This window comes from Sorex fumeus, unplaced genomic scaffold (assembly GCF_029834395.1).
Source record: "Sorex fumeus unplaced genomic scaffold, SorFum_2.1 ptg000100l, whole genome shotgun sequence".
NCBI lineage: Eukaryota > Metazoa > Chordata > Mammalia > Eulipotyphla > Soricidae > Sorex > Sorex fumeus.
In genome coordinates, this window is record NW_026606157.1 from 1272679 (window position 1) to 1287510 (window position 14832).

At 37.3% G+C, this 14832-nt stretch overlaps 1 protein-coding gene across 3 annotated transcripts in view; it reads right to left on the bottom strand.

The window, feature by feature from the left end:
• Positions 1-14832, bottom strand: part of EPS8 (epidermal growth factor receptor pathway substrate 8) — a 183396-nt gene that overhangs the window by 49972 nt on the left and 118592 nt on the right. For 2 of the 3 annotated variants that reach the window (XM_056134553.1, XM_056134554.1), the window contains 4 exons: positions 7262-7312; positions 5675-5742; positions 3916-4077; positions 1116-1265 (listed from right to left, as the gene is read on the bottom strand). In XM_056134553.1, the coding sequence (XP_055990528.1) occupies positions 1116-1265; positions 3916-4077; positions 5675-5742; positions 7262-7312 (431 nt within the window). The remainder of the gene's footprint in view (positions 1-1115; positions 1266-3915; positions 4078-5674; positions 5743-7261; positions 7313-14832) is intronic. The other variant, XM_056134555.1, reaches the window with a different exon arrangement.

A 14832-nucleotide genomic window follows, 5' to 3' on the forward strand; every position in this document is an offset into this window, starting at 1 on the left:
CCAGTGGGGCGGAGGGCTTACTCCTGGCTCTATGTTTCTATGTTCAAGGGTCATTCCTGATGGGGCATAGTGGAACATATGCCGTGTTGGGAATCAAATCCAGGTCAGTTTTGTGCAAGGCAAGGAAGGGCCCTACCCACTGTACTATCTCTCTAGGACCCAATGTATTCTATGACTTTCAGAAGGCACTGTGTAAAAATCTGAAGAACTTCACATATACAAATTACTTAAATGCCACAATCTTTCCTAGTTAGATTTTTAGAAAGTCATCATGACACAAACAGAACTAAGAAAGTTATAAGATACTGTTTGTAGTTAATCTCAGTTCATTTATTATAGGTTAATGTCAAGGGCATACAGATAATATCAAGTTATACTTTACATAATTATCCAGAAATTCTTTAAGATAAAAACTATCTATATTTTTTAAAATACACTATCTCAGTGACAAATCCTAGCTAAGGCAATGAACCATTCAACAACACAAATTGATTCTCCTTTTCAAGAAATCAATTCATCCAATAAAGATATTTAAAGTTGAAGATAACACCTAATGTCCATAAAGCATGGCAAATTATAATTATTTGAAAATTACAGTGTTCTCTGAAAACAAATCTTTAGAATACAGCCTGTTATTACTGGCAACTATATTCAGCTATTTTCACATATTGCTTGGGGATTACAAATCTTGAGTAATTATTCCAGTCACATAATTACTGAACTTTAAATCTATATAAAAACGTCTAAATGATTCACTGTAATAACCCATGCCATGTGACAAATGAAGAATAAAATAGGAAAGCTTCATTATTTATTGTTCACAAAGCATGATTTTGAAGAATCAATTTTTAATTACTAGTCCAATGTACTACTCAATAAGAATACATTATCTACTTCTTCTGTAATTATTAGGAATATACAACATTTTATACTCTGTGATCTGCTCTCTACTAGATTTGGAAATCTCCAGGAAGATACCAAGGGAATCTTTTTTTCTTACAAACTTGTAATAAATTAAAAATCTAGTACCTAAGAGCTTACCATGACTGAGGAAGCTGATTCAGAGCTACTGGGCATCTGCTTAAAGGAAATTCAAATGCACTCTTTGTTTTTACCTTAATCTCATCACACTGGAAAAGATGAAGGTCTGGCTTGTTCTGAGTTGCCTCTTTGCACACCAGAGCAAGAATGGAATCATAGTTACAAGACTGCATCACAGGTTGGCAGTGCTGAATTGTGCTTAAAGGAAAATTCTCCAGTTCATTCTATAAAGTTAAAAAAAATTGCTTAATTTTATTGTATACATAAAATCTACTCTACCAACAAGTATAGGCACTGTACACATCTTTTTTTAAAGGTGCAAATATCACTAGTACATACCAGCGGTGGAGAAACCAAACCAGAACAATAGAGGCTGGAAGAAAGGATGACAAAAATGGAAACACAAGCAGAGGGAGTAGATGCATGCTTTACTAGCATGTTAAATATTGAATTATGTTAATGATTTTGTCAGAATCTGCAGTACAGAGAATTTTTGTGTTTCTTTTGGTTTGGGAGCTATACCCAGCTGTGCTCTGGATTTGCTCTTGACTCTGCGGCAAGGGAGCACTCCTAGCAAGACTTGGGGAACGATAGGAGGTGCTAGGGATCCAACCTGGGTCAGCTGCATGCAAATCAAGTACCCGGTGCACAGTACTACCACTACAGTCCGAGAGAACATTGTTAAGAGCAAAAGAAGAAGCACGGACCATCTTACATGGTATTTGTTTCTTTGGTTACGTGGCATCCGAACAATGCAGTCACATTCTTAGTTTTTAATCTTTAATGATCATGAATATCAGGGTAAGAATAGAAAATCATTTGTCTGTTTTTTCAGTGACTCTCTCAGATGAAGAAATTTATTTATAGGTGGGGTTTATGCAAAAATGTCAAACAGCAAAGTCAGAAGGCTCTCACTAAAAACATTTACTCAAGGAGCTAGAGTGACAGCACAGCGGGTAGGGTGTTTGCCTTGCACCCGACCGTCCCGGGTTCGATTCCCAGCATCCCATATGGTCCCCTGAGCACTGCCAGGGGTAATTCCTGAGTGCAGAGCAAGGAGTAACCCCTGTGCATCAACAGATGTGAGCCAAAAAGCAATAAATAAATAAATAAATAACTATGTGGTGTATTTAAAAAAAAATTACTCAAAATGATTAAGGATTTGGTAGTATAACAGTAAATGTTCTCCAATCTAGAGTTATACAAATAAAATAACAAAATACTGACAGACCAATAATTATTTCTAAAATATTTAACTTTTCGTTCTATATCTAATGAAGTAAGTTAAGGTGTTTTCCTGGCCTTACACAAATAGTGAGTATTGCTATGAGACAACAATTAGATATTTTGTGCTTTATACAACATCCTTCACAACTTGCACATTAAAAATGACTTTAACTACTAGGTAGCATGTATGCATTTATATAATACCATCAATTTATTCTAAGTACTGATTCCTGGGATCCAACAATGGCAGCAAGACGGAAGTGCCATGAAAATAGAACATGTTTTCTAAGTCAGATCAGAGAAACACAATTTCTATCTTTGTAAAAGTAAAATAAACAATGTTTTTTTTCTATAATTACTTGAAACTATGATGATGGGACTTGTGCTTGGTTGTTCTTTTAGAATCACAGAAAGAAAAAGGGACAAACTTTCACTCCTATTAGAATACTCCTATTAGAATACTCTAATGACCACATTTATTTTCTTTTACCAAGCAGCTTCAATGCTTATTAGATTTTGACACTTAGAAAAGTTCTTCTTTAGAAGAGTTTGCTGAACTTTTCATCTCACCTGCTAGTGGTTACATAAAGAAAAGAACCTCCTTTTACACATTTTTATTCATAGGCATTTCCAATTTAATTTTAAAAACCACATTATAGATGTGCGAATAAAATAATTTTGATTCCCCATTCTAATTTACTGCTACCCAATGCCATCTCTTACTGTTGGCAATTAAGACTTGACCTTTTGAGTTAATTTACATGCTTAATAAAAAGTATTACTAAGATATTTGGTAGGCAAGTTTCATCTTAAATGATTGCTAATGCTAGGAGCATCCAATTCTGTGAGTGACTGTCAACCTTCATAAACATTAAAAATTACATTCTAGCCATCTGCAAGAGCTCTACAACTCTAACTCACAAGGACTTGCTGGTCAAAAATATGTTCACTTATCCAGTAGTATGTTTGTGAGTATTTATCACTAAATATCTAGGCAAATTGAAATTTTCCAGGTCAAAGACAAGTTACATTGTCTTAGTTTGGTTAGGGTCTCAGTTTTAAATAATAAATATTTTTTGTCCTGATTTGTTCAAAATTGCTCTTTTAGTAATATTTTCAAACAGGCACAAAGAATGTTGAATTCAGAATAGCTTTCAATGAATTTGTTTTCCTGTAAACAGAGTGACTTCCACTCTGTTGTTACTAATGGTGTTTTCTATAAGACTCATGAAACAAAATTATTTCTACTTATTAAAAAAAAAGAAACTTGTGGGTTGGAAAGATTAACAAAGACACTCACTATACACACACGCACACACAAATTCCTTGATCTCAATTCATTCATTAACTGGGTTATGGTTTAGCCAAGTGTATAATAAAGGCAAACACCCCAAAGATGCCTCATTTTAGCATTATGTAGTTTTTCCTACTTCTCATCATTTATGATGTAAAAATTAGTATGAACATCATCTCTACATTAAAAAAGTAATTTTGCATGCATCATGTACTTATAATTTATAGATTTTTTCTAAGTCATTAACATTTTATTTTGTTATTTTCACCCATTTCCAAACAGTCTAACTTAATACACAGAGCATATCTGTGGAACTTTCTTGTAAACATAATAGTATAAATGAATGAACTTGCCTTTGATTCTAAGTCAATCAGGCTCACGGATCTGTCATCTACTTGAAGAATCATATCTTGAGTCCACACTTTGCCCTTGGCATCAAGCAATTTCAGCTTCCTTATTCCATCATCAACAGTTATCATAGCATCTTTCCGGTCCAGAACAAAGGTAGTCAGATGCTTATGGTTGGTAGAAAGAAAAAATATTTATAATACCTATAATCTCAGAGACATATTTTTTCAAGAGAAAGCAAAATTAATTGAGATCAGCTAGCAAAGAGACGAGGGCTAGACACAAAGTATGCTAAAACCCAGGGTTATCTAACTGATATAAAGTCAGTAGGTTTTTGTTGAGCAAAGGACTTGCTTTTAATAATAAATGTTTAATACTAAGAAATAGTATAGGTGTGAATAAAACAGGTTCTAAACAGCATAGCTCCCCTCTCACTGGACTGTATGTTGGCTACTTGAATGCTAAACAACTGCAGAGAATCTATAAGGAGCTTGAAAGAGCCAGTCCAGTCTGTAGCAACTGTCAAAATCTTCACTCTATCACAACCACTCTCTGAAGCAGAATGTTTTACATTTATTATACCTAGGGCTGTACCCAGCAGTGCCTGTGAGGTTAGTCCCGGGTCCTTTGGGACAAACTATTCAGATCTTGGGGTTTCGTAGGCAGGTCCAGTGATGCAGTGTAGCGTGGCCCCACAGTGCCACACTCTGCAGATCTATGGGCTTCATTCAGTGCCAGGTATACAACTCAGGGCCTTAAGCTATCTCCTGGCCCCACACTGTTTACTTTTAACTATGCACACTGACAATAGGTAGAAAACTAAAACTAAAGAGAAATTTTTAAAAATTACTTTCTCTACTTTAGTACTTTCAATAATAAGCAGGGGATGGAGCAATAGCACAGCAGGTAGGGTGTTTGCCTTGCACGTGGCCAACCCAAGTTCAATTTCCAGCATCCCATATGGTCCCCTGAGCACTTCCATGGATAATTCCTGAGTGCAGAGCCAGGAGTAACCACTGTGCATCACCAGGTGTGACCCAAAAAAACAAGCAAAGGTCACTCAATAGATTATAAATAAGAGAAAATGTCTGAAAAAAAGAGAAAAAAAAAACAACTTATGTTTAAACAGAACTAATGATGACTTTAAACTGAAACTAAATCACTCATGGAAACTGTAATAGGCAATTTCAAACCGATTCTACAGTATGAAAGTAAAAGATTTTGTCCTGTTTTTCACTTAGGTAAAGCTGACATTCATAGATGAATGGTTATCACTTTAATTTATTGTCTTGAAAACCAACTTAACAAGATAATTTTACATGTAGTGTCTGAGTTTTGCAGGACTCAAAGAGAAAAAGATCAAAAGTCTATCTTAGGAATAAAATAAGCACTGTATAGCACTGTCCTTCCATTGTTCATCGATTTGCTCGAGTGGGCACAAGTAACATCTCCATTGTGAGTCTTGTTACTGTTTTTGGCATATTGAATGTATCACGAAGAATAAAATAAAAGTCATGATTTTTACTATGTTCAAGGTTAACTTTATTTTTTTTCTTTTTAAGCAAGATAGTTTTTATTAAACAACATTCAGAAAGATGTGAGTGGGAGAGAAGGAAAGGAATATGTGCTTAAGAGAGAAGACACGCTTCAAAGAGCGAGCGAGTGAGCAGAGACCTAGGGAACAAATAGTGAGAGATTCAAGGGAGAGCGCCGGCTAAAAGGGAAAGTCTCCTCTAAATTTTGGCAAGCATCAAGGCACCTTACCTCAACACGGTACTGGGATATATCTGACACACTGCTGACACTGTCCCGTGCATAGTTCTTCCTTTGTTCTGAAAGAGGACATTTTCAAGCAATTATATACACACTAACAGACTCAACTTCTTATCAGCATCTATTGTCCATCTTGGAAGCCAGCCTACTTCATGCATAAATACTGTAGCCGACAAGTCCCCGTTAGATGGTGTTTCTGAAAACGTCCTAACTTAAAAGTCATCATCAGAAAACTTAAATCACATATAAGAACAATCTGACCCATACAAAATTTTCAGAATTCTGGTTATCAAGAATATTAATTTTTTTAAAAAAAGAAATTGTTTCACCCAAAGCTTTCATTAATTAGGAGTCTACTGGTCAGTTAAAAACTAACAATAACACACACACACACACACACACACAACCTGGCTTGTACACTTTGGCTGTTAAAGAATGTAAGAGCACACACTGTCAGATACTACATTATTAAAACTGAGAATATAAGGAGCAGCTCACAACATCCAACTTTAGAGAATGTTGAAGAAGATTAAAAACATGATTCAATCATAGTGGTTGCCATTAAGCCTTAATAATTTTCACACAACTACAAAACATACAAATGCAACAGTCAGAATTGGAAAGTATACATTATTAGGGAAGAAATGGGAAAGTTAGGTAGAAAGTTAGCACACCAAACTACTGCCAAAAAAATAAGCCTTTTTTTTAATGCTGCATAATCAAAATAAAATATGTCAGAGGCAATTTTCATATTTGTTACTTTTTAATAAACAACTTGTCTATAAATTTAATGCTGCCCCATTTCTTCTAAAGCAGAATGTTATGAAAGAAAAGGACTCTATTTGTGAAGCAAAAGATTTTTTTTATTCTCACTTTGGGTTTTATTACAATGTAGGAAATCAAATGTTGTTTTGAAGTCTAATTTATTTTGGGGCCATACTGTACTCAGTGAACTCAGGCCTGCCGCACGCAAGGCAGGTGCTCTGCTTGCTCTACTAGAATTCCAGCACCGAGAAACTAATTTTAAAAGTATTCCCCTACTGCACTGAAATCTACCCTCCCTCCCTCCCTTCCTTCCTTCTTTCCTTCCTTCCTTCCTTCCTTCCTTCCTTCCTTCCTTCCTTCCTTCCTTCCTTCCTTCCATCCTTCTTTCCTTCCTTCCCTTCCTTTCTCTTTCTCCTTTCCTCTATCTTCCTTTCTCTCACACATATCCTGCAGGTTTTCTTCTAATCATTTTTCTCCAAATATAAATATGTTCCTTTCAGTGACTCTAGAAGCTTTTACACCTTTGCTTAGCAGCAGAAGCTAAAACGTTCTGATAAATATAAAACTAGACAAGGAGGAAAATATAAAGCACATATACAGGCTCAGATTGTGAACACTTAGAATTCCTTCAAACCTGGATAAATTTTTGTTTTGTTACACCTATGAAAGTAACTATTTCATTACTATTTACTTTAAAACATACACATAGGCATATACCTCATATTGCTCTGATGTTATTCAAATATATTCTATTTTTGTTTTTGCAGCATTAAAATAATATAAACAAACACTACAAAATTTAGTATGTGCTACCTTTCTTTTTTTGTTTGGATGATGACCTGAAGAAGTATGATCCATCTGGTCCTATCAAAATGTGATCAAAAAACAATGATCTGCTTTCAGCTCACATTTTCTATTCCAACATGAGAGAACATAAACTTTAATTTACATACTGTAGTCTACGTATTCAAAAGTCAACAACCAGAATTAAAAAAAAAACAGGTCTGGGTTAATCAGTGCAAGAAATTAACAAGTAAATAACTGTTGGGAAAACACTTGTAACATTTGAGACATAACTCTGGAACACTGGTGAGAAGGCACTTTTAAGAAACATCACTATTTCAGAATCACTGTTAGCCATATTCTAACTTGCTCTCTGTGGCAGGCTCTGAACATGAGAGAGCTCTGCTTCCTCTGCTCTTACCTAAGGACTGCAAAGGATGGTGGCAACATGTAGGACAGAACCAGCTGTGGCTTGGCACCTGGGAAACGTGTGTGGCTGTTCTCTCAGATAACAGATTGGTAAACGCGGGCAAGGTCAAGAACACTGTGTGTTTTGCAATTCTTATGAAGTCCTAAGAATTTGATCCTGAAATTTACTAACAGGGTCTCTAGCCCACAGAAGTATACTTTATGGAAATACAGAAACACTGATAATTTGATAGTCAATAATATGATGCCGACTAATTGTTATGACTGCCTCTGATGCCATTTATTAAAAATTAAATTTATTTTAAATTAAAATTAAAATTTAATTTAAATTAAATATTAAATTTGGACCTAAACACCCATTTATAAGAATCCATTTTAGGAGAGGCAGAACAGAGGGGGAGGCACTTGCTTTGCATGCGACTGGCCCAATTTCGATTCCTGGCACCACATAGGGTTCCCTGAACACCACCATGAATGATCCCTGAGCACATAGCCAGGAGTAAGCCTCAAACACAGCCAATTCTCTGTCTTTCCCACCCCCACTCCCCAGCCAACAACAAAGTATTCCTAAGCTAGTTTCTCACTAGTGTTACACAATAAATAAGATAAAATTTGTTGCTGGAAGTTATCTTTTAGAGACTCTAAAGTAAAAAAATGTCATAAAAATAGATTATAAATAAGCAGCATGTCCTGTGATTTATATTGGCAAAAAGGAAGGTTAGTATTAACATTTTAATGGAAAAATTTGGGAAAAAGACCCCAAAGGCAAACAGAGTACATTTCTCTTTATGAAAATCACAGTTTCAAGCACAATTATCAACATTAATCATTTTGCTCCTATAATGGTAAAAAGAAAAAAACTCACCAAAACCTTTTAAACAATAAAAACAAAAATGAAACTAAATAAATCCTCAAGATAAAGACTCTAATGATATTTACCATTTTTTTAAAGAAGTTTTCAACTTTACCTGCATTTGTGAATGAATTTTTAAAAATTACTCCCTGGATTCCACCCCTAGAGTCTAGTTTAAGTGTTCTAGGGTACAGCCAGCACTGGATCTATAGCATTCCCAGGAAATTCTAATACGTAATTAAGGTGAAAACCCACTGCACCAGCATTTGTATGAATGTTAATTCATCTACTATACATTATTTCTTTAATGAAAATACACATAATATTTTCTCTTTCCAAATTAAGAATAAAATCATAGTTAAATCACGATCATGATCATCCTGTGGTTCATCGATTGCCTCGAGCCGGCACCAGTAACGTCTCCTTCATCCTAGCCCTGAGATTTTAAAGTGCGATATTCAAGGCTCTTTCAGGGCTAGGAGAATGAGACCCATCATTGTTACTGGTATTTGGCATATTGGGTATGCCACGGGGAGTTTGCCAGACTCTGCTGTGTGGACAGGTTACATTCGGTAGCCTGCCAGGTTGTCCAAAAGTAAGAATGAGATAATAGTAAATAGTTAAATGGTATTTTGAATAATTCTGGTAGCAGAGTATTGATTTTAGTAATATAAGCTGTTCAATTCACAACTGAACAGTCTGTATGTATTAGAGCTAGAAACAAACTTTACTTGATTGTACTACTGTAAGTTTTCAAAAGAAAGCATGGTGCACACATGGGACTTGAGCGTAGCCTTGGTCATTGTCCCAGTCATCATTGTATCATCATCCTAGTCTCCTCGTAGACCCCAAAGTCCTCTACCCCTTACAGCATAGTTATATACAATTCATGAAGGGTGGGGGTGCACGTAGGTGGGGTTGAACATTGTCATAACAACCAACAGAGGTAAAGTCACTCCTTGAGGGGAAGTTCTAGGGGATTAACTCAAGGATAAAATCTTATCTGAGGGTTCAGCACTCTAGATTAGTAGGAGATCCACTCAAGGGCGGGATTTCAACCAGGGTGTATTACTTTATCCTTTCCTCAGCTAGTAATCCACTTAAATCATCATAGTGAATTTACTTCTTATAATATTTCTAGTCATGTCATATGAACACAGTAAGAGATATATTAAAGCTTAAAGGTTGGCTCCCTGGGGACATCTCGTTATAAATCCCAGACTACAGTCCTCTGACCAGGTTACTCTTTCCTAACCCCAGCAGGGTCCTTATTCAGTTACTTATTTTTGGATCATGACAGAATTTGTTCATGTCCATGCTCTTAATTTATCCTCTGCCTGCTTCCTCCAATCTCCAGAGACCCAGGGATCACACCCAAAAGCCACCTCCTGCCTGTGCCAGATAATCTCATCAGCTACCCTCCAGAACTCATGGCTGCTTCTCCCAGAAGAGAGCATAAAATGAGGCCCCCATCACCATGCCACTGGACTCAGCGCCAGGCTGTTTTCACTTGGGGTGCCCCAGAGGGGGGCAGGTGAGAGCCCACCCTGCTCCAAGGGACCCAGCTCTGGCAGTCGACCTCCACTACCCAACTGCCGCCATGCTCTAGGCCACTTTCCACATGCTCAGGCTGAGCCTCACATATGAGTGAACATATTCCTAGACTGACACATCATAAGACAGTCCCTACCCATTTTCCATAATTACCACACACAATTACCATAATTTCTTGGGGTTCAGACTGTAGACAACAAATCACAGAGGGAAATATATATATATAAAATACATGTATAAATTACAAAAATATATAAATGCCTCTTGGAGAGCCCGGCAAGCTACCGAGAGTATCCCGCCCACACAGCAGAGCCTGGAAAGCTACCTGTGACATATTTGATATGCCAAAAACAGTAACAATAACGAATCTCATTCTCCTGACCCTGAAAGAGCCTCAAATATGGCAGCGTTGAGAAAGACAAGTAAGGAGAGGTTGCTAAAATCTCAGGGGTGGGATGAATGAAGACGTTACTGGTGCCCGCTTGAGTAAATCGATGAACAATGGTATGACAGTGATACAGTGATATAGTGATGATGCTTAGCTTGTCCCCTTTTGATGCCAGGGTAGCTTACAGCTTGCCCTGGGCCCATCCAGACCCTTTGTTGGGACCCTGCTTTGGGGGTCTTAGGAAGTAAATGCAACTGAGGTTTAGGTCAAGTAAATATGGTGGATGCCCAGGAGAAAATGTTATTTGGAGTTAATTAACTCCTATTTACAAATCATAGCATCAACTGTCTTCCTGTGTCTAACTGCTAAATAAGCCATGTAAATGACATAAAGGAAAGAGAAAGGCAATACAGGATTATTAGTACTTGATGGAATTGGCTGTGCCTCAGGGGCACTGTTGTGGCAGTAACTCAATAAACCTAAGCTCCCTGTGGGAGCAGCAAGGACAACCCAATGTTATCCTACATACTACTTACTACTGGTTTCTCTGCATTATTCTCCCTAACAAGTTCAATTTCATGGACCAGGAAAAAAAAACAGTATCCAAAAGACATGGAATTAGATTAATTCAATAGCCAACAATAAAAATTCCTTATGAAACAATTGAGAATTATTGAGGCATTCATTTTCGGATCCAAAGGTCTTTAAGTGATTAGAATATATCAAAGTAGGTTCAATAATTGGATTGAGCATTCCAGTGTGGTAGAGGGGAGGGGTAGGAGGTAGGGGTGGTTAATAGTAGAAGATAAATCAGTTTAATCATATAGGAATAACCACTGTAGACCCCTCCCCTAAATTTTGCTGTGAACCTAAAAATGCTCTAAAAATGACAATATTAACCAAGGACTTCATATATCCTTCAACTATTCAATTGCTAAGCTGACCACTATAAGTACTTGCAGGTTTCAGTATCTAAACTCAATACCCTTTTCCTGTATTATTTATGCAAATTAATAAATTTGAAACAACTGATAATAAAAATTTTATTTTTTCCTTTGAAAACAAGTGTTTTGTAGAAAGTAAGAATTTGTCAAGTAAATGGGTTAAAAAAAACATAAAAAGCAAGTGCTAAGCATTTCTCCCTAGGGAGAACAATGATCTCAATCTCATATTACTTTACAATGCAAAAACTTTCAACCACAGTAAATGAAAATTCTTTCCCATTATTTTCTGTGCATGGTTTCCATGGAGAAGAGGTGGGTAAGGTAAATGATTAAGAATCAATGAGTAATAATCACAAGCTCTCATGATCTAGAACAGTGTTCCTCCATCTTTCCTGATGTGGTTCCTTCCTGTGATTCCCTGTCCTGAGCTGATCCCCTAGTCTGTATCACGGACCTCATCCATTTACACGGGTAACCCTTGGGAGGTCTGAGAAGGGCATGTGGTCATGTGACACCGGTTGAGAAATGTTGGAACTAGGCAACTGTAGGCGATTGACAAATCAGTATCAGAACCAAAATCCTGTTTTAAAAACTCATAGCAGGTCATTTTTGAAAACTGTATTACTTAAAATTTGATTTTAATAGTATGTTTAACAAATCATTAAAATAGCTTAATCCAAGATGTAAACAGAAGTTTTAAATTTTTCAGCTAAATTGGGAAAATTACCAAACTGTCTTTGGAGTCCCAAACTCTGGCAATACTCCTATTAAGCTCAAGTTTGACTTCTCCATTGTTCAATTTCCTGATAATATGTTATTACCACAGCCATTTACTTCTTTAGATATGAAAAAAAATATTTTTTTCTCTTTTGCCACTCTCGGAGAGCCTGGAAAGCTACCGAGAGTATTCCGCCCATATGGCAAAGCCTGGCAAGCTACCCATGGTGTATTCAATATGCCAAAAACAATAACAAGTCTTACAATGGAGATGATACTGGTGCCCACTCGAGCAAATGGATGAACAACGGGACAACAGTTCTACAGGGCTACCGAAAAAGATTTCAATTGTTTTCATCGAATTAAAACATTCATTGTAAATAATGAGAACCAAGAAATGTCTCCTATGACACTTCAACAAAGAGTGCTTTACCTTCAATATCACTGTCACTATCACTGTCCTCCCGTTGTTCATCGATTTGCTCGAGCGGGCCCAGTAACGACTCCATTGGAGACTTTGTTGTTACTGTGTTTGGCATATCGAATACATCACGGGGAGCTTGCCAGGCTCTGCCGTGTGGGCGAGATACTCTCGGTAGCTTGCCGGGCTCTCCGAGAGGGGCGGAGGAATCGAACTTGGGTCGGCCATGTTGGCTGCGTGCAAGGCAAACGCCCTGCCACTGTGCTATCGCTCCTTGATAGCACCTTCAATATGACAAGTAAATTGTCTTAACATTCTCTCAAACTAGTTTCAAACAAAACCAAGTGCAGGAGAGAGAAAGGAAGATAGGCACAAAAAGATACATGGGGAGATATGATTTTTTTAAAGTGCTATATTTAGAAATTCTACTTGTAGAATGTATAGTCAGAGATTGCAAAAATATAGAAAAGTGTATAGCAAAGTCAATTACAGAATTGATGGTCCAGTTGATAGACTATATTTGAAATTTACAAGTAACTCTAAGAAAATAGAATCTGAGAAGATAAAGCATGCACATACTTTTCTATATATTAATATCATTTTAAGTTTGCAATGAGATAAAGATAGAGAGTAACTATTCATCATAGGTATCCAATTTTATTTTGCCTCCCAACAATTTGCTCGAGGTAAAGGTAAAGGCCCTCCCGTTGATCGTCGATTTGCTCGAGCGGGCCCAGTAACGTCTCCATTGGAGACTTTGTTGTTACTGTGTCTGGCATATCGAATACTCTCGGTAGCTTGCCGGGCTCTCCGAGAGAGGCGGAGGAATCGAACTCAGGTTGGCCATGTTGGCTGCTTGTAAGGCGAACGCCCTACCCGCTGTGCTATCGCTCCAGCCCAACAATTACAAACTTCAAATGCTGGTGATGAAAATACACTATTAATTGGTAATTCTAAGAAACTTGAGTCTTTAGAGGTAAGGCTAATTTTAAACAGCTGACATGGTAAACTGTCATATTCAAAATTCAGCAAACTTGCATTTAAAGGAAGTTCCTTTTCGGAGAAGCTCAGTTATTCAGAAAAAAGCAAAGAATTCACCCTTAAATGAGTCCTCTGTGTGGTTGATGGAGATGTCACAATGTCTGCACAGGGAAATCTGTACATTTTAAAGTACAGGCTCTAAAGAGAGACTCTCAACTCTCTATACAGAACAGTTTTCTATCTTGTTCTCAGCCCACACGTATCTAAAGCAATATGAAAAACTAAAGGCAAGTATGCTAGAAACAGGACAAAGTGACAGGCTTGAGACCCAGTCTCCCCCTCAAACCCCACCCCCAGCAGCCCCCAATGTTCCAAAGGGAAAAGACTCTGAGAACACTGGGATAAAGGTTAAGGAATGCAGCCTCGGCCCATCACAGTATGAGCCACTGTACATTCTCATGACTGCATGAGTCACTTACTGGGTGACAGGGCCACAGTTGGCAGAGGGAATGTCTAATACACCACACAAGCATCTTCCTAAACGATGGCTTTAAAGGGGCCAACAAAACAGGTCAAATGGGACAGCACAGACCTAACAAGTTATATGCTTGGCTCTCAGAACACCAGCGGGTATGACCCCTATCCCCCACCCAGCACTGTGCTGCATGGTTCCTTAAAAAAAAAAAGAGGGGACTGAAACGATAGCACAGCATGTAGGGCATTTTTGCTTTGTACATGGCCAACCCGGGTTCAATCCCAGCATCCGATATGGTCCCCCAGCACCGCCAGGAGTAATTCCTGAGTGCATGAGCCAGGAGTAACCCCTATGCATCACTGGGTGTAAGCAAAAAAAAAAAAAGAACCTAAATAACAGTGCTTAAAACCACACTGGCAGACAGGCGTGATGGAAAATATATATCTAAATGGCAGTCAAATGAGATGCCACTGTTACAAGTGGAAAATAAAGAAATTTGTATTTTCCTAAGCTGGACTGTGTTGTCTGTGACTTTACTAGTGCACAGTCTTTCACATAATGCTCTGGAAGTTTTGGGAATAATTATGAAGCAATGACAAAGCAGGATTATTAAAACTGTAGCATATTTTAACTGTCTTCCTTGAGTAAATTTACATCTATCTACAAGAAGCAGATTTATGTCACAGTGATGTAGTTTACAAAAGAGCTACAGGATTTATTTCAGAAATTTCTAGTGATGTCTGAAACATAAGCTTAAAATATATATATATGTATATATATAAAATATACATATGAAGATTACCTCTTGATGCTGTCAAAGCACCAGCATGATTAACTTT